The sequence below is a fragment of the Schistocerca gregaria genome, chromosome 1 (genome assembly GCF_023897955.1).
Source record: "Schistocerca gregaria isolate iqSchGreg1 chromosome 1, iqSchGreg1.2, whole genome shotgun sequence".
NCBI lineage: Eukaryota > Metazoa > Arthropoda > Insecta > Orthoptera > Acrididae > Schistocerca > Schistocerca gregaria.
In genome coordinates this window covers 111,273,705-111,300,031 of record NC_064920.1, presented here as the reverse complement: position 1 = coordinate 111,300,031, position 26,327 = coordinate 111,273,705, and the positions used below count along the sequence as shown (strand labels likewise).

The following is a 26,327-nucleotide window of genomic DNA, read 5'->3' as shown; positions in this document are numbered from 1 at the left end:
GAATAAACACAGGATGAAATGTCTGGTAGTTCAGTGGGCTTCCGGCACAGTCCAATTTTTATCAATGATGTAAATTTGTACAGGAGAAAAAAACCTGTTGTATTAGATACAATTGACGAATTCATCACAGAAAACATCAGCTGTGCCTTTGTTAGTGCTAAGTTTTTCACCCTAAACAGCAATTTTTTTAATCCCACTGAAAGGTTTAAATCGGGCTCATCATCCTGATGACCCATTAAATTTTCCTTCAATCTTTAGAGTGTCTCTACTGACACAGGACCTGATATGAGAACTCATTCTACTCTGTTCTGCTAGAACCAGAAGTGCAGTGCTACATCTAGTTTTGTGTGAGTTGAAAATTTCTTGGTGTGCCTGCCCCATAATGCAAGAAAGTTTTACTGTAGCCCTGTTCTAAATTATCTGTAAATTATAATATCTTTTCAGTTGTTAGAAGAACAACATGTTTAAATTTATTTATTCTATTCCTAGCATATGAGTATAGTACCTTCCACAACTTCAACAATGGCAAAAACATTATATAGGTTAACATTCATTGCCAATTGTTTATTTTAGAAGCTGTGGTATTATTATGGCATATGTAGGTGGCTGTAAAAGTAAAGTCAACAACGCATTACTCCTGACAATGTTCAACAGTATGCTTTCATTTCATATTAATACAGAGTGAGAGTTCTGAACAGAACCATCCCAGAAGAAAACTTAAATCATTTCCTTTTACTGTCAGCCTTAAGTGAGCTAGAAATTATCAATCTTCAGCTCCTAAGGATAGGTCTAGACAAAAATATAGACATAAAGTCAGTCATGAATGAATCATGAGTTCCCGCATTTACCTAAAGTTGAAATGAGAAACAACAGAAAATATTTCAAAGATGTCTGACAGAGTGATTGTGACCCACACATCCTTCTGGTGCAAAATGTGAGTCACATAGATAATAATGTGTTGTAAACAGTTCACTAATACTAATGAGATGTTAAGCAATCCTAAAACCCTACATCATCCTGTAAGTTACAGATCTAATAACAGACATTGAAAGTGTGAATTAGCTTGAGAAGGCACTGAGTGAGGATCAGCCACATGACAGGATTAAAACTGTGTGCTGGACTGGGACTTCAACCCAGAACCTTGTCTTTTATGAACAACACACTTACCAACTGAACAATGCTAGCACAACTCATGGGCCACCCTCTCAAATTCTCGTACTCCAGTACCTCCCTCCTATTATTCCAGACTTCACATAAATTCGCCTGCATAATGTACTGTACTAGTGCTCCTGGAAGGAAGGATGTTGCAGAAAAATGCACAGTCTGTGGGGTTATTTCGTGAATGAATATTTTATTTTGCAGTAGAGTGTACACTGTTTTGAAATTTTCTGGTGGCTTAAAACTGTGTGCTGCATTGAGACTCAAAACTCAGATCCTTGCCTTTGAGGACCTTTGAGGACCATTGTGGGCAATGCTAGGCCATTTCTCCACAATATCATTTCTTCTGATAGTGCCAAACCTACAAGGTAGGCAGGAGAGCCTCTTTTATGTTTAGAAAATAGGAGAGAGGTCCTGTCAGAAGTAAAGCTGTGAGGGTGGCCTGGATAGCTCAGCTAGTATGAGCAGTGCTCAGCAAAGGCAAGGTTCTGGGCTCGAGTCCCGGTCTGGTGCACAGTTTTAATCTGCCAGAAACATTAAAAATGGCACACTCTCTGCTACAGAGTCAAAGATTCATCCCTTACACATGACATGAGTTGTGAAGCAGCTATGTATATCGCGTGCTGAGCAGCATGCAATTGGGTTGACAGTTTTGGTATTTGGGTTGATTTGTTATTGTCTGTTCATGTAGGCAGAAAATTGGTCAGTGATCAAATTTAAACAGAATTTTACACAAATGTTTCTGTTTAGTTGACCATTAATAAGAGGATAACTTTTGAGTGTTTGAGTTACTGCAGAAAAACTCCATACTCTAAACATTTATCAAAAATAAAGCTTAGTGGCCTTCTTATCAAGTGAACTCTTATTTTAACAACAAAATTAGTCATCCAGTAGCAATCTGTACTTTTGGAATTAGAGAATTTAAATTTTTTTTACAGACCTCATTGGGTATTCGTCATATCCCAATGAACGACAGGGCTTTCAGACAGCTGGGGACCAAGGAGATCCCTTGCAGATATGTCCAAGTTCTCCGACTGAAATGACAAAATAGTCATTTAACTCTCCTGATCAAGCAGAGTTTGACATATCAGGCTGGAAGAATTACCTTGCCTAATAACTTCCCATGCTCCCTTACACTTATTCAGAGCACCTTTTATGTGCCTTTTACTTACTGCTTTTTTTCAGCTTGTAAAAGGTTTGTTATGTAATACTTTTTACTTTTAAGGTGAACATTGTTAATCATATCATTCAGCCCTGTCCCTAGGTCATTCTCACTTTTATATATTCAATATGTTATGAGCATATTTTCTCTAATTTGTGTCAATGCTTTTGTATACCAGTTAACTTTGTATTAACTAAATCCATCCAAACTGGCTTTGGAAGGCCCAACGGTACCGAACAACCGCTGTCATCATCAACCAACAGGCATTACTGGATGCGGATATGGAGGGACACGTGGTCAGCACACCTCTCTCCTGGCTGTTGTCAGTTTTCATGACTGAAGCCACCACTTCTCAATCAAGTAGATCCTCAACTGGCCTCATAAGGGCTAATGGAACCCTGCTTAGCAACAGCCCTCGACAGATTTGGACAGTCACCTATCCAAGTGGTAGGCATGCCCAACAAGACTTCAGTGATCTGACAGGAACCAGTGTTACCACTGCAGTATGGCCATTAGCTGTTGACTTCATACACATTTCCTTTTTCACTGCCTAATTCATAACTTCTCACAATGATACTGTATGAATGTACACTTTGGCCACCATTTTTGGATTATGCTGACAGATGACACAGCTCTTCTCTCATATATCCACATACCTCTAGTAGCAGAGTAATAAACACTCATTACAGTATTCAAAAAGCAGGTAATGAATTATTAAATATGAGTTACTCACAGAGTGATGATAGCACAGCCTCTCTCTCTCTCTCTCTCTCTCTCTCTCTCTCTCTCTCTCTCTCTCTCTCTCTCTCATTGATCAACTAGGATCATGTAATAAAAATTTCAATTTGTCCTCCTCCTTTTTTGTTTCTTTATTTTCTCAATATTTCTTGATGTTGTTTCTTTCTATTTTTTGTGTGTTTCTCTAATTGATGCTGCTGTTTTTTCAGAAATACAGGATTTTTTTTTCTTTGGCTGTGTTCATTCATTCAGTACAGATATCTAAAGAAGATTAACCTTCACTTTGCTATTACCTCTGATAATTTGGTACATCTCCTTATTACTTCTTATTTTCCTACTATTTGTAGTTTGTATTGCACTCATTATTTTTCCAATAATCTATCTTTTAGTATCTTTATTCTGCCCAGCTATTACTACATCATTAAGCATTTGTAAGCACATAAACATTCAGGTCTTACCACTGTGATATGGTGTTTTGGTTTTGTTTTTCTAGACATTTATTTCTTGTTGCCAATATTTTTATTTAAACCATGCATACTTTCCTTTTACATCTATTACAAATTTTCCTATTGTATTCTGCTGTGTGGTATCTCCAGATATTTAAATTTACTAACATTCTCCCTTTCATCTGTTTGTGTTTTTGTGTAGTGTGGTGCATTTTTCATATTTTTGTCATGATTTTTTTGTTTTTTTGTTCACCTGAATTTCTGATACTAATTGTATTAGCTATTTTTTCCATAAGATTTATTTGAGTACCTACCAGAGTCAGATTTTCTGAAAGTACTGCAGAATCATCACAAAGGCCATTCCATTGAGTTCCTTCCTGGAATTATTAGCTCATTTTCGTCATTTTTTGGCTCAACATCATACAGGATGGCCCATGGTAAATAGTACATTTTTCTGTTAGCCACCTTGCTAAGATGTAGATGTGCCCACACTATCTGTCACATCTAATCAGATACACCCAGTATGCCATTTAGTTGATAATAGAACATTGGCCTGTCCAGTTTTGTATTTAGGAAGTGGAGGAGTTCTGCCATGCGCAAAGCACTGCAGTTCTCCAATGCTCATTGCAACATGGAAGATATCGCCATTTCCAAGTTCCAGTGAGGAAGGTAATAACCAAGAGGCTAAGGCAATAGCATGAGATGAGTTCTGTAACCAATGTGAAAAATGACGGACCTGAAATGACAGCCTGAATGCCAGAAAATATCCGACAAGTTCATGCCTGCAGCAAAGCCCACAGTGATCTGTCCATCACTGTTCCAGAACATTAAAAGTCCATCATATATATGTCTTTGCAGAGGGTATGAAGAATGATTTAAAGTTCCATAAGCTGCAAGTGGCTGAACACCTACATGCAGAAAATAAAGTGAGGAAGCACAATTTCTGTACAACATTACTTAGACAGAACTGACTAGGATTATGCATTTATGACAAATCTTATAATGCCGGATGAGGTGAACATTCATCTCAATGAGTTTTTCAATAAACAAAACTTCTTATATTACTCAGACACAAACCTGCAGCTCGTTCATGAAAAGCCCCAGAGTAGACCAAATATTGATGTCTGGTGTGGTCCTGGACAGTCCATTTCAATTGTTAGGCCACTTTTTTTTCTTTTTTTTAAGACAACAGTGTCCAATGGCTGGCCAGTCAGTATCATGCAGTATGTGCCCATGAATAATAATTTCTTCATCCCACATGTGCACAGTTATTGTCATCTAAATGCAATATGGTTTCAGCAAAATGAGGCTACAGCCCATATGGCCTGTAATTCAATGATTATACTGAGGCACCACTTTTCACATAAATTACTCTTAGGACCCAGTGGTGTCCCATGGTCAGTGTTACCATCTGATCTTTTGGCCTCTGATTTCTTTTCTGTGGGTTCGCCTCAAGAACAAAGTTTTTCAGAGTGACTCCACAGTACTTCTCAGCAATGTACCACCAAAGATGAAAGCTATGGGTGTGATGTACATTTTAAGAAATAAAAGATGAAAGGGACTGTAACAATATTATGAAGAGGTAAGTTGCTACTCACCAACACACACACACACACACACACACACACACACACACACACACACACACACACACACGAGCGCGCGCGCGCTCGCGACTGCAGTCTAGGGCAACTGAAACCACACTGAGTGTGAGTTGTGTTTGTGTGGGGGGGAGAGAGAGAGAGAGAGAGAGAGAGAGAGAGAGAGAGAGAGAGAGAGAGAGAGTTCCTTTTCATAATTTTAAGAAATAAATGTGTTTGGGTTTGCAGTAATAGCAATGTATGGAAAGCAGTTTACATGTAATAGTGATGTAAATACATGTTAAACCTCATAATTATCATATAAAAATGTACTACATGCTGTGGACCAACCTGTAGATCACTGAATTTTTTTCTAAAATACCATTATGTGGTAAGCTGTTCGTTTGTTTAACCTCAGTTTTATTTCAAATGGTCGATATATTTCTCCCACAACTTAAAGTGTTGTTTTTCTTGAGTTTCGTGAAACATGTCTGATAATTTTGCTTTAACACTAGATTATCTAATGATTTTTGTCTATTGGTTATCTTTCTACAGACTCAGGTACTTCCTTCAAATCATTGAAGGATTCTATTATAGGTTTGCCAATTGACATTTTACAACAAATTATTGATTTTCAGTGAAATATCTGTTTTGTTCCCTCGGGGAGTCACACCTAGTGATACGTGGCTGGCGACCACAGGGCCCTGAGCTGAGTCCTGGCATTGCTTCCACTTACTTATGCCAGGCTCCCCGGGCTCCTCACTTTTATCTTTCCTATGTATCAGGCCACCCTTGGCCAGCTCTTGTTCTTTTCCGACCCTGACGCTATTAGGTTTCGAGGGCTAGCGGTCTTTCATTTTCCAACCTATACTTCTCATGCAGCGTCTGACCCGGAGCGGGCGGCTGCAAAAGGCGCATCTGTATCCCATGTTAGGGGCAGCCTTCAGAGCTGCAGAAGGCAATGGAATACAACTGAAGATTATCTTCCCTGAATAGTGCAGTCTCCATTTTATGCACAAAAATGGCTTCCTCTCATGTTAAATCAGTGTCCGGAGGTATAATAGTCCCCCACTCGGAACCCGGGGGAGGGGCGGGGGGGACTTGGAAGGAGGTAAAAAATCAAAACGAGAATTGGTACCTGGAATGTCAGAACTCTGCTACAAGCATGAAAACTAGAAAACCTTAAAAGAGAGATGGAAAAGAATCATATGGACCTCATAGGAGTTGCTGGGGTAAGATGGAATGGACATGGAGAGTTGCAGTCATATGAATATGTATTGTACTACTCAGGAGGAGAAGTAAAAGGAATTAATGGAGTAGGAATGATTATGACAAAGGAATTGGCTAAATGTGTGGAATATGTAGACTATGCAAATGGCCAGGTTATTGATGTAAGGCTGAAAGGAGCACAAAAAGATTTACTGGTAGTCCAGGTGTATATGCCAACTTCAGAACATGATGACCAAATTGTACAGGAAATGTACAATGTAATAGAGAGAATAATGGATGAAAATAAAAAATGCTGCAAAATAGTAATGGGAGACTGGAACGCCATTGTGGGACAAGGGAAAGAGGGAAACATAGTAGGCAGTCATGGTCTTGGAAAGAGAAATGACAGAGGTGAATGGTTAATTGACTTCTGCAGGGAAAGGCAGCTGATAGCAGCAAGCACATGGTTCAAGAACCACAAGAGGAGGCTCTACACTTGGAAATCATCAGGGGATAAATACAGAAACCAAATCGATTTTATACTGCTAGAAGAAAGATACAGGAATGGAATCAAGAAGGTGCACACATTACCAGGTGCAGATATTAATAGTGACCACAACTTACTTATGGCACAAATAGAAATAAGAATGAAAAAACTGAAGAAGGCGACCGTGGTGAAGAAGTGAGATTTAGAGAAGATAAGATCCAACAAAGAACAAATTACAGAAATGCTGTTTCGGGAGTTTCTAAACACATTACGAGACAAAGAAGCACCTGATAATGCCAACGAGTACTGGACTATGCTGAAAGACGGAATCATTAAAGCAGGACAACAAAATATAGGATATGGAAAAGGGAAAAGGTCAAAAAAACCATGGGTCACAAAAGAAATGATTTCCAAGATGGAGGAGAGAAGAAAATTGAAAAACAAAACACTGAAGATGCAAGAAAGATATACCAAAGGTTAAATAATGAACTAACTGGACAGGAAGGGATGATATGACTTACTATACAACAGAGTAAAGACTGTGACATGGGAACAAAACAGAGCAGGAAATGCTACTATGGAAATTTTGAGTAAAGACGAAGAGGTAGCGTACAAATATCGTGATGGGAGGAATATATATAAGAGGAATATATATATATAAGAGCTATATAAAAGAGCTATATGACACAAATAGTAAACCAGAAACTCTGGAACTTGAATCACACAACAGTGTAAGTGATGACGAGAAAGGACCAACCATCATAATAGAAGAAGTAAAGGCTGCCATAGCTGCAATGAAAAATGGCAAAGCGGTAGGCGCAGATACAATACCGGGAGAAATACTAAAATGCTTGAACCATGATGGAATAAGAGAAATATTGAGGATATGTAATAAAATATATGACAGTGGCGAATGGGCTGAGGACTTTCTGACAACAGTAATGATTCCATTACCGAAAAAACAAGGAACCAAGAAATGCAGCGAGCACAGGACAATCAGCCTCATTTCACATGCAGCCAAAGTGATGTTAAGAAAAATTAATGAAAGACTTGAAAAAGTAATGGAGGAGAATCTTGGCGAGGAGCAGTTTGGCTTTAGATGGAATATGGGCACCAGAGATGCAATAGGGCTCCTACGAATCTTGGGAGAAAGGTTTATTGAAAAAGGAGTAGACCTATATATGTGCTTCATCGATCTAGAAAAGGCATTTGACAATGTGGTTTGGGACAAACTGGCGACTATAATGAGGGAAAAGAGAGTGGAGTGGAAAACCAGAAGACTTATAAACTCATTATATCTTAATCAAAAAGTTTCAGTTAAAGTGAGAGGAGAAAGTACAAACTGGATCAGACTAGGAAAAGGAGTAAGACACTACTACTCTTTTCAACCTCTACTTGGAAAATATGATTAACCAATGCTCATTAGATGACAAAGGAGTAAAAATTTGAGGAAGAAGAGTAGGGTGTTTGAGATTTGCTGATGACATGGTCCTTCTAGCCACAGAGGAAAAAGAATTACAGGATTTGGTGGACACCATTGCAACTAATGGAATGAAAATTAACACAAATAAAACAAAAGTATTGGCACTAGGAGGAAATAAGGAAATAAAAATTATGCTGAATAATGAAATACTAGAACAGGTGCAAAATTTTAAGTACCTTGGAAGCAGGATAGACACCGACTGGAAGTGCACCACAAAAATTAAAACAAGGATAGCAATGGCAAGAGAGGTGAAGTAAAGGAGAATTTTCTGCAGCGGTCTGGACAGAGAACTCAGAAAGAGACTCATAAAATGTCTTGTGTGTAGTGTCCTTCTATATGGTGCTGAAACATGGACTATGAGGAAAAAAGACAGAGAAAGGCTGGAGGCTTTTGAGGTCTGGACATGGCGGAAGATGGAAAGAATAAGTTGGATGGACAGAGTAAAAAATGAAGAGGCACTGAGAAGAGTGGGAGAGAAAAGACTGTTACTAGATGTAATAAAGAGAAGAAAAAGAAATTGGATTGGGCATATATTAAGAAAGAATGACGGACTGATAAAAACAGTTATAGAAGGTTATGTAGACGGGAAAAGGAAGTGAGAAAGGAAGAGATTCCAGATACTGGATGACATGATGGATGGTACAACGTACAGCAGCCTTAAGAAGGAAGCAATGGATCGCAGAAAATGGAGAGGCAAAGGACCTGCTAATATAGCAGATAACTGATGACGATGATCTGTTTTGTGGAGCCTCTTCCCTTTCGAAACCATCCTGATGTTCTCCCAGGCATACATCTACTTAGGAGAATTTTTGATAATATTTTGTGTGCAACTGGTGAAAGTGACTCATATGTAACGGTTGATGTTTTGTTTGTCTCCCTTTTCAATCTTTTCTGGCTTCCAAATGATATTCCTTTTTTTCAACATCTCTACTTTCTTCATTTTTGAGCTCACTGTTCTAGCACTTCTTCACACTCCTTGTTCCAATATGTGTTCTTTTTATTCTTGACAAATCTGAATTTTTTCTCTACTGCTTTCGTAATTTGTGCATGGAGTGAACAGCAATGACCTTATTTTAGCTGTGTCAATTCCCTCTATGCTGCTTCCATATTTTCGTTTGTACTGAGTCTTCTAGAGTTGTGTCTAACTACTTTCATTTATTTTAAATGAGAAAAATTGAATTTTAACCTCAAAGAGAGAATAATCTTAGTCAAACCCCAATTTGTAATTACTTTTAACACTTATAATTATCTTGGTATTTCTTTTGGATATGGCTATGTGATCCATCTGAAATTCTTCTATATTTGGATTTGGAGATATCCAAGTTTTGGCTTTTTTATAGTAATATGCAAAAATGTGTGGAAATCAGTTTTAACTACAACTTTTTACACATATTGATCAGTATTTTGCCATTTCTTCTTGTTCTTGTGTGTGCTGGATATTTTTCTACAGTGTTCTTTCTTTTCTGTCTCAACTTGTGCATTGAAGTTTCCGAGTAGTATGTAGTGACTCGCTCTACTTGTGCGAATGTGCACACACAGTGAAAGCACATAAATATTCTATGTTTCTAATTTTCTATTACATATTCTTTGGCATCACTTTTTTCTCTGATTATTCCTTGGCTCTGACTAAGGTAACTAGCACTCTGAATAGCAGGCACCCTGTAATTAGCATATCTGGAATAAATCTGTATTTGAGCAGACTACCACATATTTGGTGATGCTGATATGACACAAATATGTTAGTACTACTGTGCCGCACCAGCTTGGACATTCCAATTCATGTCAGAACATACATGTGCGTTACTTCCACCCTAGTCATGTTGGATTTATCTTCACATGCAAATGAACACTTCAGCAGGTAATACCGAACCACCCCAGAGTAGCGGTATGTTGGAACAGTGATGATAAAAATCACTGCCCTTCTGGCAGCACTATCCAGTACTATGGTTTGCATGGCTAGGGGACCAGTACATTTTAGTGCAAATTTCATCAGATGAAACAAAGTATAGTTATGTGGCTGCAGCACTAATGGAAGGCTTGGCCACAGAGGTGGAAGACATTCTCAGAAGCGGTACAGTATGCTGCTGTAAAGAATACTCTGATTACATGCTTGTCTCAATCAGAAGTAAAACACCTCAAGAAACTTCTATGGCTGGAAGAGCTAGGAAACTGCATTCTGTCACGGCTCCTATGGTACCTACACGTGCTAGAAAGCAACATAGCTAGTGTTATGTATTATGTAATATCTGGCTGTTGAAGTTACCTGCTGATGCACAGAAAATTTTAACGAGCACAAACGACAGATATGATTGCAGAGGTGTATCCCTCAATGAGCATTGCAACACTGATGGTGCACCACGACAACACAGCTGCAGTGATTTTAGCATCACTGCAGTCTCAGTTAGCAGAACTAACTGCACAGGCTGCTGCATTTGCAGACAGAATATGCCAAACAATGGCCTCATCAATGTTTGTCAAGAAGTCACAACCATTCATCTGTTGCATCAAACACCTGCTGAAATCATAAAAAAAAAATTGGCAAAGACACACAGAAATGCATGCTACCAGATAAATGGAACCACGACACAGAATCTGTGACTGTTACAGCTATCCCCACTAGTAATACACACCAATTATTCATCACAGATCACAGTATGAAGTTGCAGCATTTAGTGGACACAGGAGCTGAAGTCTTGGTGTATCCTGCAAATAAATTACCACATCACAGCTGTGATGATTATTACTTATACACTGCCGGCACTGTGGCCAAGCAGTTCTAGGCAGTTCGGTCTGGAACCGCGTGACTGCTATGGCTGCAGGTTCGAGTCCTGCCTTGGACATGGAAGTAGTTCTAAGTTCTAGGGGACTGATGACCTCAGATGTTAAGTCCCATAGTGCTCAGAGCCATTTGAACCTATACACTACCAATGACTCTAAGATTAAGACCTATGGATGTGTTATGTTAATACTCAGTCTTGGTCTCTGTCGAACATTTAAACAGCAGTTCACAACATCTCACAACCAATCTTGGGGGCAGACTTTCTGTCTTTCTACATTTGGTTCTTGACTTGCAATGGCAGCACTTGAAAAATGTGAAGGCAAATCTAAGTGTTCAACCAAAGGTCAACTATACTGCTCCCATGATAATATGTGTAATTACCAAAGATACACAATTTATGTGAGTGTTGAAATATTTTCCTGAAGTTACTAGGCAGTCACCTACACTACTGCCAGTTAAGCATATGACAGTGCACCACATTCTCACCACACTGGGCCAGTCTTATGTGCCTGGTGCCTGAAAAACTAAAAACAGTCAACCAGGAATTTTGCAGTACGTTAGCGCAAGGCATATGTCGAACTTAAAGTTATAGCCGGGCAGCCCCATTGAACGTTGTTCCAAAGAAGAAAGACAGATGGTATCCATGCGGCGACTACCACCAGTTAAATGCAAGAACCATTCTGGACCAGTATCCCATTTCATATATAGGGGATTTCTCTGCCGCTATGCACGGTAAGACAATGTTTTCCACGATCGACTTGGTAAGTGCATATTACCAGATACCTGTAGCCACAGAGGATGTTCCTAAAAAATCTGTTACTGCATCTTTTGGACTGTTTGAGTTCACAAGAATACCTTTTGATCTCTGTAACACAGCACAAATCTTCCAGCATATCATTGATGAGATCACGTGAGACTTCAGTTTCTGGTACATCTACAAAGTTGGTGTTCTCGTAACGTCAGCATCTGAGAACGAACATTTACAGCATTAAGTCTGTTTATTTGACCATTTACACATGCACAGTCTAGTAACAAAACCTTCAAAATCTATTTTTGTGACAACAGAAGTTCATTTCCTGGGATACACTGTAGACGCCAATGGTGTATGCCCCCCCTCTGTGACAAGATAAAGTAAAAGCCATAATTGCATACCCTATTCCAGTCCCAATTAGAGACTTTCATTGGTTTCTCAGCATCATAAATTTTTACCAATGTTTCATTTCCAATCATACTCTGATCACACCTCCATTGAATGAATTTCTTAAGGGAGCACCAAAACCAAATGACAGATTACAGTGGATGAGTGAGGCTGTTCTTTCCATGCCATAAGGATGGAAATAGCAAATCCTGTGTGATTGGCAGATCTTATAACACAAGCTCCACTGGTATTAATGGTTGATGCCTCTGCTACCACTATGGGAACAGTACTGCAAATCAGTAGACCACTGTTAGCAACCAGTCACATTTTATTACCACAAGCTGTCACTCTCCCAACAGCAGTAAGCAATATATGACTGCGAATTATATGCTACATATGTTGTTATCAAAAAATTCAAACATTACTTGGAACATTGACAAGATCACAAGCCTTTAACTTAGGTTTTTAAGGTGAAACAGACCAAGGCCTCTCCAAAACAGTTGAGGAAATTAGACTACACTGGTAAATTTGCAACTCGTTTTGTTTATGTACAAAGCAACCTCAATGTGCCTACAGATACACTATCTTGTGCTGAAACCTTGAATGTACTGGCACATATAACAGCACATATTGAAGATATACACTCCTGGAATTTGAAATAATAACACCATGAATTCACTGTCCCAGGAAGGGGAAACTTTATTGACACATTCCTGGGTCAGATACATCACATGATCACACTGACAGAACCACAGGCACATAGACACAGGCAACAGAGCATGCACAATGTCGGCACTAGTACAGTGTATATACACCTTTCGCAGCAATGCAGGCTGCTATTCTCCCATGGAGACGATCGTAGAGATGCTGGATGTAGTCCTGTGGAATGGCTTGCCATGCCATTTCCACCTGGCGCCTCAGTTGGACCAGCGTTCGTGCTGGACGTGCAGACCGCGTGAGACGACGCTTCATCCAGTCCCAAACATGCTCAATGGGGGACAGATCCAGAGATCTTGCTGGCCAGGGTAGTTGACTTACACCTTCTAGAATACGTTGGATGGCACGGGATACATGCGGACGTGCATTGTCCTGTTGGAACAGCAAGTTCCCTTGCCGGTCTAGGAGTGGTAGAACGATGGGTTCGATGACGGTTTAGATGTACCGTGCACTATTCAGTGTCCCCTCGACGATCACCAGAGGTGTACGGCCAGTGTAGGAGATCGCTCCCCACACCATGATGCCGGGTGTTGGACCTGTGTGCCTCGGTCGTATGCAGTCCTGATAGTGGCGCTCACCTGCACGGCGCCAAACACGCATACGACCATAATTGGCACCAAGGCAGAAGCGACTCTCATCGCTGAAGACGACACGTCTCCATTCGTCCCTCCATTCACGCCTGTCGCGACACCACTGGAGGCGGGCTGCATGATGTTGGGGCGTGAGCAGAAGACGGCCTAACGGTGTGCGGGACCGTAGCCCAGCTTCTTGGAGACGGTTGCGAATTGTCCTTGCCAATACCCCAGGAGCAACAGTGTCCCTAATTTGCTGGGAAGTGATGGTGCGGTCCCCTACGGCACTGCGTAGGATTCTACGGTCTTGGCGTGCATCCGTGCATCGCTGCGTTCCGGTCCCAGGTCGACGGGCACGTGCACCTTCCGCCGACCACTGGCGACAACATCGATGTACTGTGGAGACCTCACGCCCCACGTGTTGAGCAATTCGGCGGTACGTCCACCCGGCCTCCCGCATGCCCACTATACGCCCTCGCTCAAAGTCCGTCAACTGCACATACGGTTCACGTCCACGCTGTCGCGGCATGCTACCAGTGTTAAAGACTGCGATGGAGCACCGTATGCCACGGCAAACTGGCTGACACTGACGGCAGCGGTGCACAAATGCTGCGCAGCTAGCGCCATTCGACGGCCAACATCGCGGTTCCTGGTGTGTCCGCTGTGCCGTGCGTGTGATCATTGCTTGTACAGCCCTCTCGCAGTGTCTGGAGCAAGTATGGTGGGTCTGACACACCGGTGTCAATGTGTTCTTTTTTCCATTTCCAGGAGTGTAGATACAACCATTGATTTTGATGCTCTTGGGCAGGCACAACAGCACGATGAGGAATTATACATGTTGCCCACACAACAATCAGGACTGTCATTATGTCAGATAATAACAGCTGAAGCAAGTGCTATACTGTATTGCAAGATTTCTGTTTATACCAGAACAATTTCATACTCAGGTGATAGCAGCTGCACACAGTCTGGAACATCTTGACGTTTGAGGTACCATTAAATTAGTCAAGCAAAGTTTTTCATGGCCCGAACAGCATGAGGACTGTAAAGCGGTTGTCAAGAGCTACATGGCATGTCAACAGAATAAAATCTCATGATATGACAAGACACCATTGGGCACATTTGTACGGCCTAATCAACGATTTTGACATGTTCACTTCGACATTTTAGGACATCTCACAGTTTCTGAAGGCTGCAGCTACTGCCTCACAATAGTGGATCAACTCACTAAGTGGCCACAAGCCTTCCCAATGACAGATATCATGACAGAGATGGTAGCACAGACATTGGTTTGAGGGTGGATCACTCCATTTGGTGTGTCTTTATGCATCATTACAGACCAAGGACGTCAGTTTGAAGCACATCTTTTCAAGGCACTGGCAATGTTATTAGGTATTGAAGACACACACATTGCAACCTTCCACCCTCTGGTGAACGGCATGGTTGAGTACCTATGTCGGCAGCTCAAGTCAGCTCTGTAGTGTAATGCCACTTAAAAGTAGGTTGAAGGCTGGTTGGTTGATTTGGGGAAGGAGACCAGACAACGAGGTCATCGGTCTCATCGGATTAGGGAAGGATGGGGAAGGAAGACGGCCGTGTCCTTTGAAAGGAACCATCCCAGCATTTGCCTGGAGCGATTTAGGGAAATAACGGAAAACCTAAATCAGGATGGCCGGACGTGGGATTGAACTGTCGTCCTCCCAAATGAGTAGGCTGAAGCACTGCCTTTTGTGCTCCTTGGGCTGCAAACACTTTTCAAGGGCAATCCTATGGCCGCAGTAGCCAAACTTTTTTATGGTCAAACATTATGACTGCCAGCAGAATTTATGCATGATGGGTCAGAAGAGAATGTAGCATCATCCAATTTTGTTGTCAAACTGAGAGCACATATATGCCAGCTTCAAGGAGTCACCCCAGAGAGCTGACTGTACAATGTCCATTAATTTTTGCAGGCATAGACAACTGCACAAACATACTTCTGTACACTGACTCTGTTCACAAATTGCTTCATATGCAATATTAAGTAGAGGCAGCAACATGTTCAGAGTTGTCATTCATAGTTTGCAGACTACAGCTGCCTATGACCAAATCAAGCCTACATTTCCTGATCGTCCGCCCCAATAGCTTAACAGTCAGTATGTTGGAATGCCACGCACAGGGGGCCGTGTTCATTTCCTGGCTGGGAAGAGAGATTTTCTCCTGTGAGGGGCTGGGTGTTGTGCTGTCATCATCATCATCATCATCATCATCATCATCATCATCATCATCATCTCATCCCATTGTTGACACGCAAGTCGCCCAATTTGGTGTCGCGCTTAATAAGACTTGCACTTGACCACTGACATCATACGCTCATTTCCATTTTTTCTATTTCCTGATGCATAACATACCACAAAAAGATAGCACCACCAGTTACGGAAAGTGAATATGACGCTACTGAAACACTTTCTACATGCCACCTTGCTGACATGCCATGACAGACACCGAGTGTTGTCGTTAAGAAGACAACATCAACAAGATGTCCCTAGGTTCAAGAGTGCCATAACAATATTGATATATACAGATCATTTGGGTAAAATGGCTTGCACACATCATATTAGGTTTAGGTGCTCTGTGGTGAACAGGGGAACTGCAACACTGCACACTAATTAGTGGAACAATTATACATTGTATTGTGCTGTGATACTTAACAGCAACTCGTTAGATATGCTTGCAGATAGATACAACTAAGCAGTGGCCTGCCAAGATGTGTGTTGCTGAATACAATGTTACTATTTAGTAGTACTGTTGTACCCAATGCCAAATATAAACCACCTTAGCTGCCTGTGGCTGCCACTTATCACAATACAGAAGTCCGTCTCCTTGGCAGCAGCACGGAGACTGCTGATTGGGCCATGCTTGTTGTTGGCGGTGAACTTCAAAGTTCCATCTGTGGTGCCAGTTGGAAACTGTTTCAGTGTGCCAACTCCAGTTGCGTCCATTGGCAAGAATGCAACAAACATGCCCTGTGAATCATGCCAGACTAAACATGAAACATCTTTGATAATGGGGTAGGGAGGGGGGTAATCATGTAGTGACTGGTATTACTTGTCTGAATGCACATACACGGTGCAGGCACACAAATATTCTATGTGTCTACTTCTCTATTATGTACTCTTTGGCATTACATTTTTCTCTGATAATTCCTTGCTCTTATTGACTACTGTAGCTGCCACAACAAATACCATGCATCCTGTAAGTAATATAGGTGGAATAAAATTTGCATTTGAGCAGACCACCATAAGTATTTTAAAATTGTATTCAGGTTTATTGGCGATTTCACATTCTATAAGATCATGCTAAAATTTGTGTATGGTTCTTCTGCAGAACTAATTCCAATTACCTCTATTTTCCAATTTTTAGAGGAGAGTTTACACTGAATGTTGCAAAACAGCACTTCTTCTTTAATTTAAATTGGGAGCGATTTCAGTGTGTCTGACTTCTTTGTCAGTGAAATGCTGGGTCTCACCATAATCCTAGGATCCAATGCATTACAACACATAATGGTGGGTTCCTCATCTAAGTAACCACATTAGCTACTACAACCATTATGGTTACTTTTGTGATTTGCAGTTGTAAATGGTAGAGGTCAGGAAATTCATAATCAACCATGAATTCCCAAAATAAGGCCAGGTTTCTAGTGGCACGGGACACTCCAGCCACAGTGTCATTCTGTCATGACTGCCTGTAGCATGTTGGTCATGGTGACATGGAACACTTAGCATTGATTTTCATATTAGTTCAGGTGTGACAACAATACATAATTACTGTAGTGTTCATTACAGGTTACAAAAAAGAAATAAAAATAACAGATATCTAGTGAGGTCATAACAGATATCCAGTGAGGTCATCACAGATATCTAGTGAGGTCATCACAGATATCTAGTGAGGTCATCACAGATATCTAGTGAGGTCATCACAGATCCTGAATGTGAATTAATCTGGGTGAGTTAAGCATCAAAGGTCAGTCAACAATGGTAATCAGATACTTTTCTAGACCACGTAGGTCAGGAGTTATAATGATGGAATGCTTCAGAAAGAACTTTCAGAATATCATTAATAATTTTCCTGACCATGCTGTTGTAATGAGGGGAGTAACTTCAACTTGCCAGGTATAGATTGGAAGAGTTATGCTATCAAAATTGGTGCCAGAGACAGCGATTTGTGTAATATTCTGAATCTCTTCTCTGAAAATTATTTTGGGCAAATAGTTAGAGAACCAATTCCTGAAGGTAATATCTTTGACCTCCAGCAACAAACATACCCGAACTTATGGATCAGTTAACATAGAGGAAGGTATCAGTGGTCACAAGGCTATGATGGCAACTATGACTATAGGGTTTACAAAGAATGTCAAGAAAAGTAGGAAGATAATTCTGCTTAGTGAAAGTGACAGGATATAAACTGCAGAGTATCTGCATAGTTAGCATCAAATATTCATTGATAAGGACAAAGATGTGAAGTACAAATGCAAAAAATTCAAAAGCATTGTTCTAATTCCTTAGACAAGTATGTTGCTAGTTGTGTTAAGGGATGGGAAAGACCCACTGTGGTTTAATAGCTGCATTAGAAAATGATCCGTAAACAAAGACAGCTTCAACAGAAGTCAAAACCTAGCTGACAAGCAAACCTGAACAAAATAAAAATGAGCATAAGGAGAGCAATAAGAGAAGCATTAAAATACTTTGAAAGTAAAATTTTATCAACCAATCTGAATAAAAACCGTAAGAGGTTTTTGTTTCATGTAAAAGCAGTGCGTGGTTCAAAATCAGTTATTCATTCACACAGAGACCATACTGGCACCAAAATGGAAGACAACAAAGTGAAGTTTGTTTCACCATGGAAGACTGCAACACAGTCCTTCCTTTGAATCATCATACAAATGTTGAAATGGCAGATACTGAGCTAACCATTCACAAAATAGAAAAGCAACTATCATTGCTTGGTCATGGAAAGGCATCAGCACTAGATGAGACACCTACAAGAGTTTTCAAAAATTATGCAAAACAACTTGCTCACCTTCTAATAGCAGTTTATCATAGATCACTTGAGCAACAAAGGGGACCCAGTGATGGGGGAAAATGTGCAGGTCATTCTCTTTTTCAAGAAGGTCCATAGGGCAGGTGTACATAATTATAGACTTATGTTGTGGATGTCAGTCTATTGTAGAATTATGGAACATGTTTTATGCTAAAGAATTATGACGCGTTTTGAGAACAAAAAATCTCTTCTATAAAAATCTAAGTGGATTCTGCAAACACAGATATTGAAAACTCAATTTGCTGTGTTCCTCCATAAGACCCACAGTGCTGTAAATTATGTCACTCGGGTTGGCACTGTGTTCCTTGTCTATAGGAAGGCATTTGGTATTGTCCTGCATTATCATAAGTGAAAAAAATGAACTTATTGAGTATTGGACCAGATTTGTGACTGAATTCAAGAGTTCTTGCAGATAAAACTCAACACATCACTCTTAATGGAACAAAATTGGCAGATGTAAAGGTAATTTGCAAAGTGCCTGAAGGAAGTGGGGTAGGGCCATTATTGTTTACAGTGTATACAAATGGTGTAGTAGAAAGAGTCAGATGCTCCTGAAGACTTTTTGCAGATGATGCAGTATCCTATAACAAAGTAGCAACACCAGAAGACTGTATCGATTTGCAGATGAGCTGCAGAGAATGGATGAGTGGTGCAGGCTCTGGCAGTTGACCCTGGATGTAAATAAATGTAACATAATATGCATACACAGGAAAAGAAAGCCACTACTGTACAACTACATTGTTAATAAGAAGCTCCTAGAAATATTATGTACCATAAAATATCTAGAAGTACCTATTCAGAGTGACCTTAAGTGGAATGACCACATAAAATAAGTAGCAGGAAAAGCAGATGGCAGACAGATTCATAGGAAGAATCTTAAGGAAATTTAACTCATCTACAAAGAAAATGCCTTGTTAGGTGCTTATTCAACTGATTCTTGTGTATTGTTCATCAGTATGGGATCATTGTTCAAATGAATGTGAATTCTTAAGGGACCAAACTGCAGTATGGGATCCTTACCAGGTAGGACCGATAGAGGTGAGATAAAAAATCCAGTGAAGAGAAGTGCATTTTGTCATGTTCAAGAGTGTTACAGAGATGCTCAACAAACTCCAATGACTGAATCTTCAAGAAGGGCATTCTGCATCAAGGGGAGGTTTAGTGTTGAAATTTCGAGAGTGCACTTTCCAGGAAGAGTTGGACAACATATTACTTCCTCCCACATAAACCCCACAAAATGACCACAATGACAAAATTCAAGAAATTAGAGCCAATACAGAATCTTATCAACAATCATTCTTCTCACGTGCCATTCACGAGTGGAACAGGGTAGAGGGGGGATCAGTTAGTGGTATCAGAAGTATCCTCCACTATACACCATTAGATGGCTTGTAAAGTATTGTGTAGGTGTAGATGGCAAGAGTTTTTGAACTATATAAAGGGAGTGTTAGGAGCAGATTCAGTGGCCTGATGTTGTGCTGACACTAAAATTGAAGAAGGTGTTCAAGTCTTGAATACGGTAAGCAAGTTCATGTGGATATAGGTTGTAGTTGTTATACACTGATGAGGAAACTTATAAAGGACACACCAGTATCAAATGAGTCCTCAGACTGAAGACTAAAATAATAACAATATCATACATATTTGACTATGAACCACAACATTTTAACTTTTTTCATAATAAACAGGAAATGTGTACATCCCTCATTAAACAGTGCTTTTTATGTGCTAACTTTTTTCCTGAAGCAAGTACTGTAAATAACAGAGAACTCACAAAAAGATCTTACAAAAAGTTGTCAAATCTTTACAATTTAAATATAATCACAGCATAGTTCTTGGATAAATGTGAACATCAGTAATGTGATGCTGCCTTCTATACATATTTTTTTGCTGCCAGCCACAAAAAATGTTACATAAAATCTAGAGTTTTAAGTTTATCTCTTATATCATTGTCAATACAGACAGCATGGAAAAGTAATATTTCATATAATCACTTTGGTCTTCAGGATAATATATATGTATATATATTGCAACAACTACATTATTTTCATTTTCTTTGAAATTCTTTCATTTGATACATTCGGTGAAATACAGTGTAAAACTTGTTGCAGATGAGAAGCCAACTTACAAAAAGCCAGAAAGCTGTCGGCCAACATCTGAGTACAATAATATGGCATTTGAAGAGACAGAAAACATCATCATTAAGCGTATCACAAATTCATAGTGAAGTATACACACATTCCTCATCAAACTTCAATGATTCATTAGTTCTGCTATTATTTATTTGCCATTTTGTAAAATCAGTGTATCATAATTATTGCATTTCTATTGTGTAGTGTAAGACAATGTGCTCATGGATGTACAGCATCAACAGATACATGGTTCCTCTTTTTCAAAATGTGGCATTAAAATGTTCCTATAATTTTCTGCATGAAGTATTATTTGGTATACTGTGTGATAAAAGAAAAAATTGTCAACTTGAAGTTAACAGATGATGGATATTGACAATTAAGGTTCAACCATAAAAGCTATCTAAATGGTTCCTATTTTCACCTCTTGAGAAACTGATATCTGTGAAGACAAATTGTCCATCTGAAGTACGTAAGTTGTGTTCATTTCTTACTATTAAGCAACAGTGTTTCGTATGATACAGACCAACAACTATAGATTCCAAGACTTACCAAGCGGGAAAGCGCCGGTAGATAGATACAATAAATAAAACACACAAACACACACACAGAATTTCTAGCTTTCGCAACAGACGGTTGCTTCTTCAGGAAAGAGGGAAGGAGAGGGAAAGACGTAAGGATGCGGGTTTTAAGGGAGAGGGTAAGGAGTCATTCCAATCCCGGGAGCGGAAAGATTTCTCTTAGGGGGAAAAAAGGACAGGTGTACACTCGCACACACACACATATCCATCCGCACATACACAGACACAAGCAGACATTTGTAAAGGCAAAGGCTCTTTGCCTTTACAAATGTCTGCTTGTGTCTGTGTACGTGCGGATGGATATGTGTGCGTGCGTGAGCGCGCGAGAGAGTGTACACCTGCCCTTTTTTCCCCCTAAGAGAAGTCTTTCCGCTCCCGGGATTGGAATGACTCCTTACCCTCTCCCTTAAAACCCACATCCTTTCATCTTTCCTTTTCCTTCCCTCTTTCCTGAAGAAGCAACTGTCAGTTGCGAAAGCTAGAAATTCTGTCTGTGTGTTTTATTTATTGTGCCTATCTACCGGCGCTTTCCCGCTTGGTAAGTCTTGGAATCTTTGTTTTTAATATATTTTTCCCATGTGGAAGTTTCTTTCTATTTTATTTAGACCAACAACTATCATTTACACTACATCATATTATTGGTGCATACATAAATACTGTCAATTATGAGAAGGATAGTTGCTGCTCACCATATAGTGAAGATGCTGAGTCACAGAGAGGCACAACAAAAGACAGTCAAACAGTTTGACAGTCTTTTGTAGTGCCTATCTGCAATTCAGCATCTCCCCTAAGTAGTTAGTAGTAACTATCCTTTTCATAATACTGTCATTATTCCATCCTGGATTTTCCATTCTTTAAAGATACAGATTCCTATTCATTTCAAGTCATAAATAATTTTAGAGCATTGAGTTTTCATCTCTTAAATGCTATAAGCAATACATTTTGTTTTACATATCAAAGTGGCTCTGTCAGTATTTCATCTCAGACACTACACAGTGAAATTTAAGAAAAACCATTACATTAGTTAATCTAAATATTGTCAGGGAAAAGACAATCTCATAGTGTCCTACCAATAAAACTCAGTTTTTGGTTTCCTTTCCTCACAATTGCAGTTTAAGTTGTTTGTTACTGTAATTCTAAGTGTTCAGTTGAATCAACAGTCTTTAAATTTGTATGATTTATCATGTAACTATAATTTAATGAATTTTTAATAGTCTGGGGGATATCATGCTTGTTGCTGTTTAAGGTCAAATGCCACTTTTTGCACCATACAGATATCTTGTCGAAACCATTTTACAATTTGTTTTGATCTACCAATGACTTCACTAGATGGCAAATGAGAGCATTATTTGGAAACAATCTCCAATACTTGTGCAGTTTCTCTGCTAAATTGCTTACAATGATTAAGAACCGCAAGGGCCAGTTACACTTTCTGGGAAACACTGGACATCACTTCAGTTTCACTACATAATTTTCTGTGAATTACTATGAACTGTGACATTTCTGACAAGAAATCACAAATCCTGTCACACAGCTGAAATGACATTCCATAGCACGCAATTTGATTAGAAGCTGCTTCAGAGGAACAGTGTCAAAAGACTTCTGAAAATCTGCGACATTTTTGCATATGCTAAATTAATTGCTGTGTCATCCTGCACAAATATTAAGTCCAAAATGTAAGTTTTTTTCCGTGCAAGTGCTTGATGATATATATATGAGAGAGATAGAGAGAGAGAGAGCCAGTATATCATGTTAATATCAACTGGTGCAATATTGACATATGAGGGACGTGATAGATCAATAAGCATTCACAAAATGGGGTGTCTGATGATGGCATTTTTTCTTGCATAGACAATGCAGCAATGACAGTGCTGCCTGTGTGGAAGTGGATAGACAAGGATTATTTACACCAATCGGCATGTACTAGGTTTTGCAGGTGTGACAATACCATATGTGAAATTCTAAACTATCTGTATGAGTAACAAACTGAAATGAAGCACTTTGATAAGTTAACTGAAACACTCAGTTCTGCCTGCTTTGCACTTATAAATCTATCTGAAGTGGAGCATTAGAGTGATTTGCATACTGGTATTTTCATTCAGTACTGTCATAAAGTTTCATTTTATAAAAATACAGGTTTTTCCTACATCAATTGTCTCTTGTATATATACAAACCACTGTTTGATATTTCCTGTATTCCTATTTTACCACATTTCTACAACACAGAAACTCTTATGTTCATTAAAATGGATGTGATAAGTAGGGTAGCGTACTGGAAAAAATTATACTCATGATCACTATATGAGGCAAGACAACAACATACATTTGACCCAGAAATGTAAAAGCAATTATTACTCAGGTTAAAACATTTAGAAAATCTTTAAAGTCGCTATATCCACAGTTTTGGGAAAGATCATGTCTGTCATTTTCCATGTGGAATAATAGGCTTCTATTATGTGATAAGTACACTGCTAAAACTACAGTGTAAACCATTTCACATACTTAAAATGCAAAATGGTTCCATTACATCTAACTTTATGTACTGCACTCACCCAGAACTGTAAATAAGTTGTCCGGGAACAACGATATTTACTGTGTGTAAAGTCATTCGTAAAGGCAAAGAGCTTGCAGCAGAAGAGATGTGTTTCACAACAGTGGAAAAAAATCTACTAATAGTCTTAAGGTTCACATTTTTGAACCCTTGTTTAATGAACTTTTTTCCATTTTTGTCCATACTACCACCATTCAAAATATGGAATACTTTTTTTAACGCAATATATGTACAATTCATAATTGACATATGTATGCTTAGAAATGGAAGTTCTATTAATGTATTACTGTATCACATTTACTTGCATATAAATAAATTGATTTGTTTATTGTCATGCATAAACTGCTGCTGTAGGCAAGAGGACCAATAATACTTACATAAGATATCAGACTTCGCCTTTTTGTGAAGTTTACAATTTTACATTTCTGAACATTTAAGAATAATGTTCTGGTGTAACCACAAACACTAGAACGAAGAGACGCAACACATGAGCAGAGAAGGCTGTGAGGAAACGTCGGCCAATAGTGCGCAGAATCTGACCGCGCCACGCCAGGCGCGCCTCCTGCAACAAGTGCATATAAACGCAGCTCCTGATAGCCTCTGCTGCTCAGGTCTGCCCAGGAGGGTGATTAGTGCTACGCTGTCAGAACCATATCAAGTGTTTTCTCAGACTCTGCATATAGCAAGAACTGTACTGTGTTCATGTCGTCTCTCGCTATCGACATTTGCTGTAGTAAAGTATTGTCAGTTTGCCTTTCTAGAAATAAAACTACTAATCTTAGTTGATTGAATTGCTGTATAGCATTCCAAGAATGCTGCATCCCGTAGGCACCCTATAAGCAACAAGTGGGCAAGAACCCACAAAAAGTAAGTATATTTGTGTAGCTTTTACAGATTGTACTTCATTACAGGTACCTGTATCACCTGCAAAAGTCTGAGATTAGTATTAATTTTGTCTAACAGGTCATTTATATAAAACATTAACAAGTGTACCAACAGATTTCCCTGGAGCATGCCCTGAAGTTACTTCTGTATGTGTCAAAGACTCTCCTTCCAAGACAACATGCTGCATTCTCCAAGAAGTCAATTTTCAGTCCAGTCAAAAATATCATTTTATACCCCATATTATCATCTTTCATTAATATATATTATTGTGGTTCTTACTGAAATGACATACTATTGCTGTAGAGAAATTTTTACCCGAAATTACACTAATCTCGGCATGAGTTAAGCAAATAACACTTCCTCCTCTTCCCTTATTAATCCCTCTGAAAAGAGCCTGGTCATTTTCAGAGATATTTCAAGCAGCACCAGGAGCCTGCAACTTGTCTTTGTTTGAATTGTGAGGTTTTTTTTTATTTTTTTTTTTAAAAAGCAAGAAGCTTAATCTTCTTTATTTGTCCACTCTTCTGAGGCTATTAAGCCTTGGTTAATGCAACACGTATCAAAAGTTTTTGGCTCTGAAAGAGAAATGAGACTAGGTGAAATCTATAGGAGTGACATTAAACAGGACCTCGCCTATCAGAATACAACATAAGGTATGTATCTGCTTGTTTGGTTTCAATTTTGATCCACTAAGGACCACATTACACAACCGTCTCACTTTCCACAAGTTTTGACATTTGTGCACCCCTCCGCTCCCCACCCTTTCATCTGCCAAGGAATGATATTATTTTTTTGTTCCCCTTGCACTAAAATCCCTTGAAATTTGTCAAATCTATAAAAGTCACTTTATTTCACATCACGTTTTCTGTTTATTTATTTCTCTGATGTATGCCAGTTCATTAAGAGCTCAACACTGTTTCCTGGTGCACATCAAGATACTTCTACGTCAGTCAATAACTCTTCATACAAACTAGCATAGTGTGTTCTCTCTAACAAGAGACACCCAGCCCAGTCATAAATTTTGTTTAGTACCTCTATGGTCGTACTTTTACTGCTAAGTGTCAGTGTGGAATTGAGTCAAACGTTTTTTGGATGTATGTGACTTTGCACAGCATGGCCAACATTAATGGCTTCAGTACAACAAATGCCATCTGTACTCTCAATCCCTACTGAACAACCGTCTCTCTTCAGTGGCACACGTGTCTCCAAACATGCTTTTGTATTACAATTTCCTTACGTTTACTTCCGCTAGACCCTCTTCTGTGCCTACTCCTAACAACTCTTTCTTATTTCACGCATCCCCTTTTTTCCCTTATCATCATCATATTATTTCCCTTCTCTTTCTCAGTGACCTTGCTTTATGCAACCCTTGCCCAACATCAGCTTCCCTGATACCCATATATGCACCTTAACAGAAGATATTTATGGTAAACCATCCTTGACAAGTACATCACACAAAGTACAACTTTTTTTTTTTTCAGTGGATAAATTAGCGAATACTCTGACTAAAGACTCCTCACTTTGGCTTCTTAAGAACTACTACACCTCCCTTAGCACCCTATGTCATCTTTAACTGACCAACAAAATTGGCTCTTCGTGCACACAAAGACAAAGAAGTTAGTTGGATGAATGA

At 39.4% G+C, this 26,327-nt stretch overlaps 1 protein-coding gene across 1 annotated transcript in view; it reads left to right on the top strand.

Moving 5' to 3' along the window:
* Positions 1-20,974, top strand: part of LOC126334687 (putative ammonium transporter 1) — a 330,161-nt gene extending 309,187 nt beyond the window's left edge. The window contains exon 11 of the mRNA XM_049997174.1: positions 20,660-20,974. Coding sequence (XP_049853131.1) covers positions 20,660-20,772 — 113 coding nt within the window. The 3' untranslated portion in view covers positions 20,773-20,974. The remainder of the gene's footprint in view (positions 1-20,659) is intronic.
* The last annotated feature ends 5,353 nt before the right edge of the window (positions 20,975-26,327 follow it).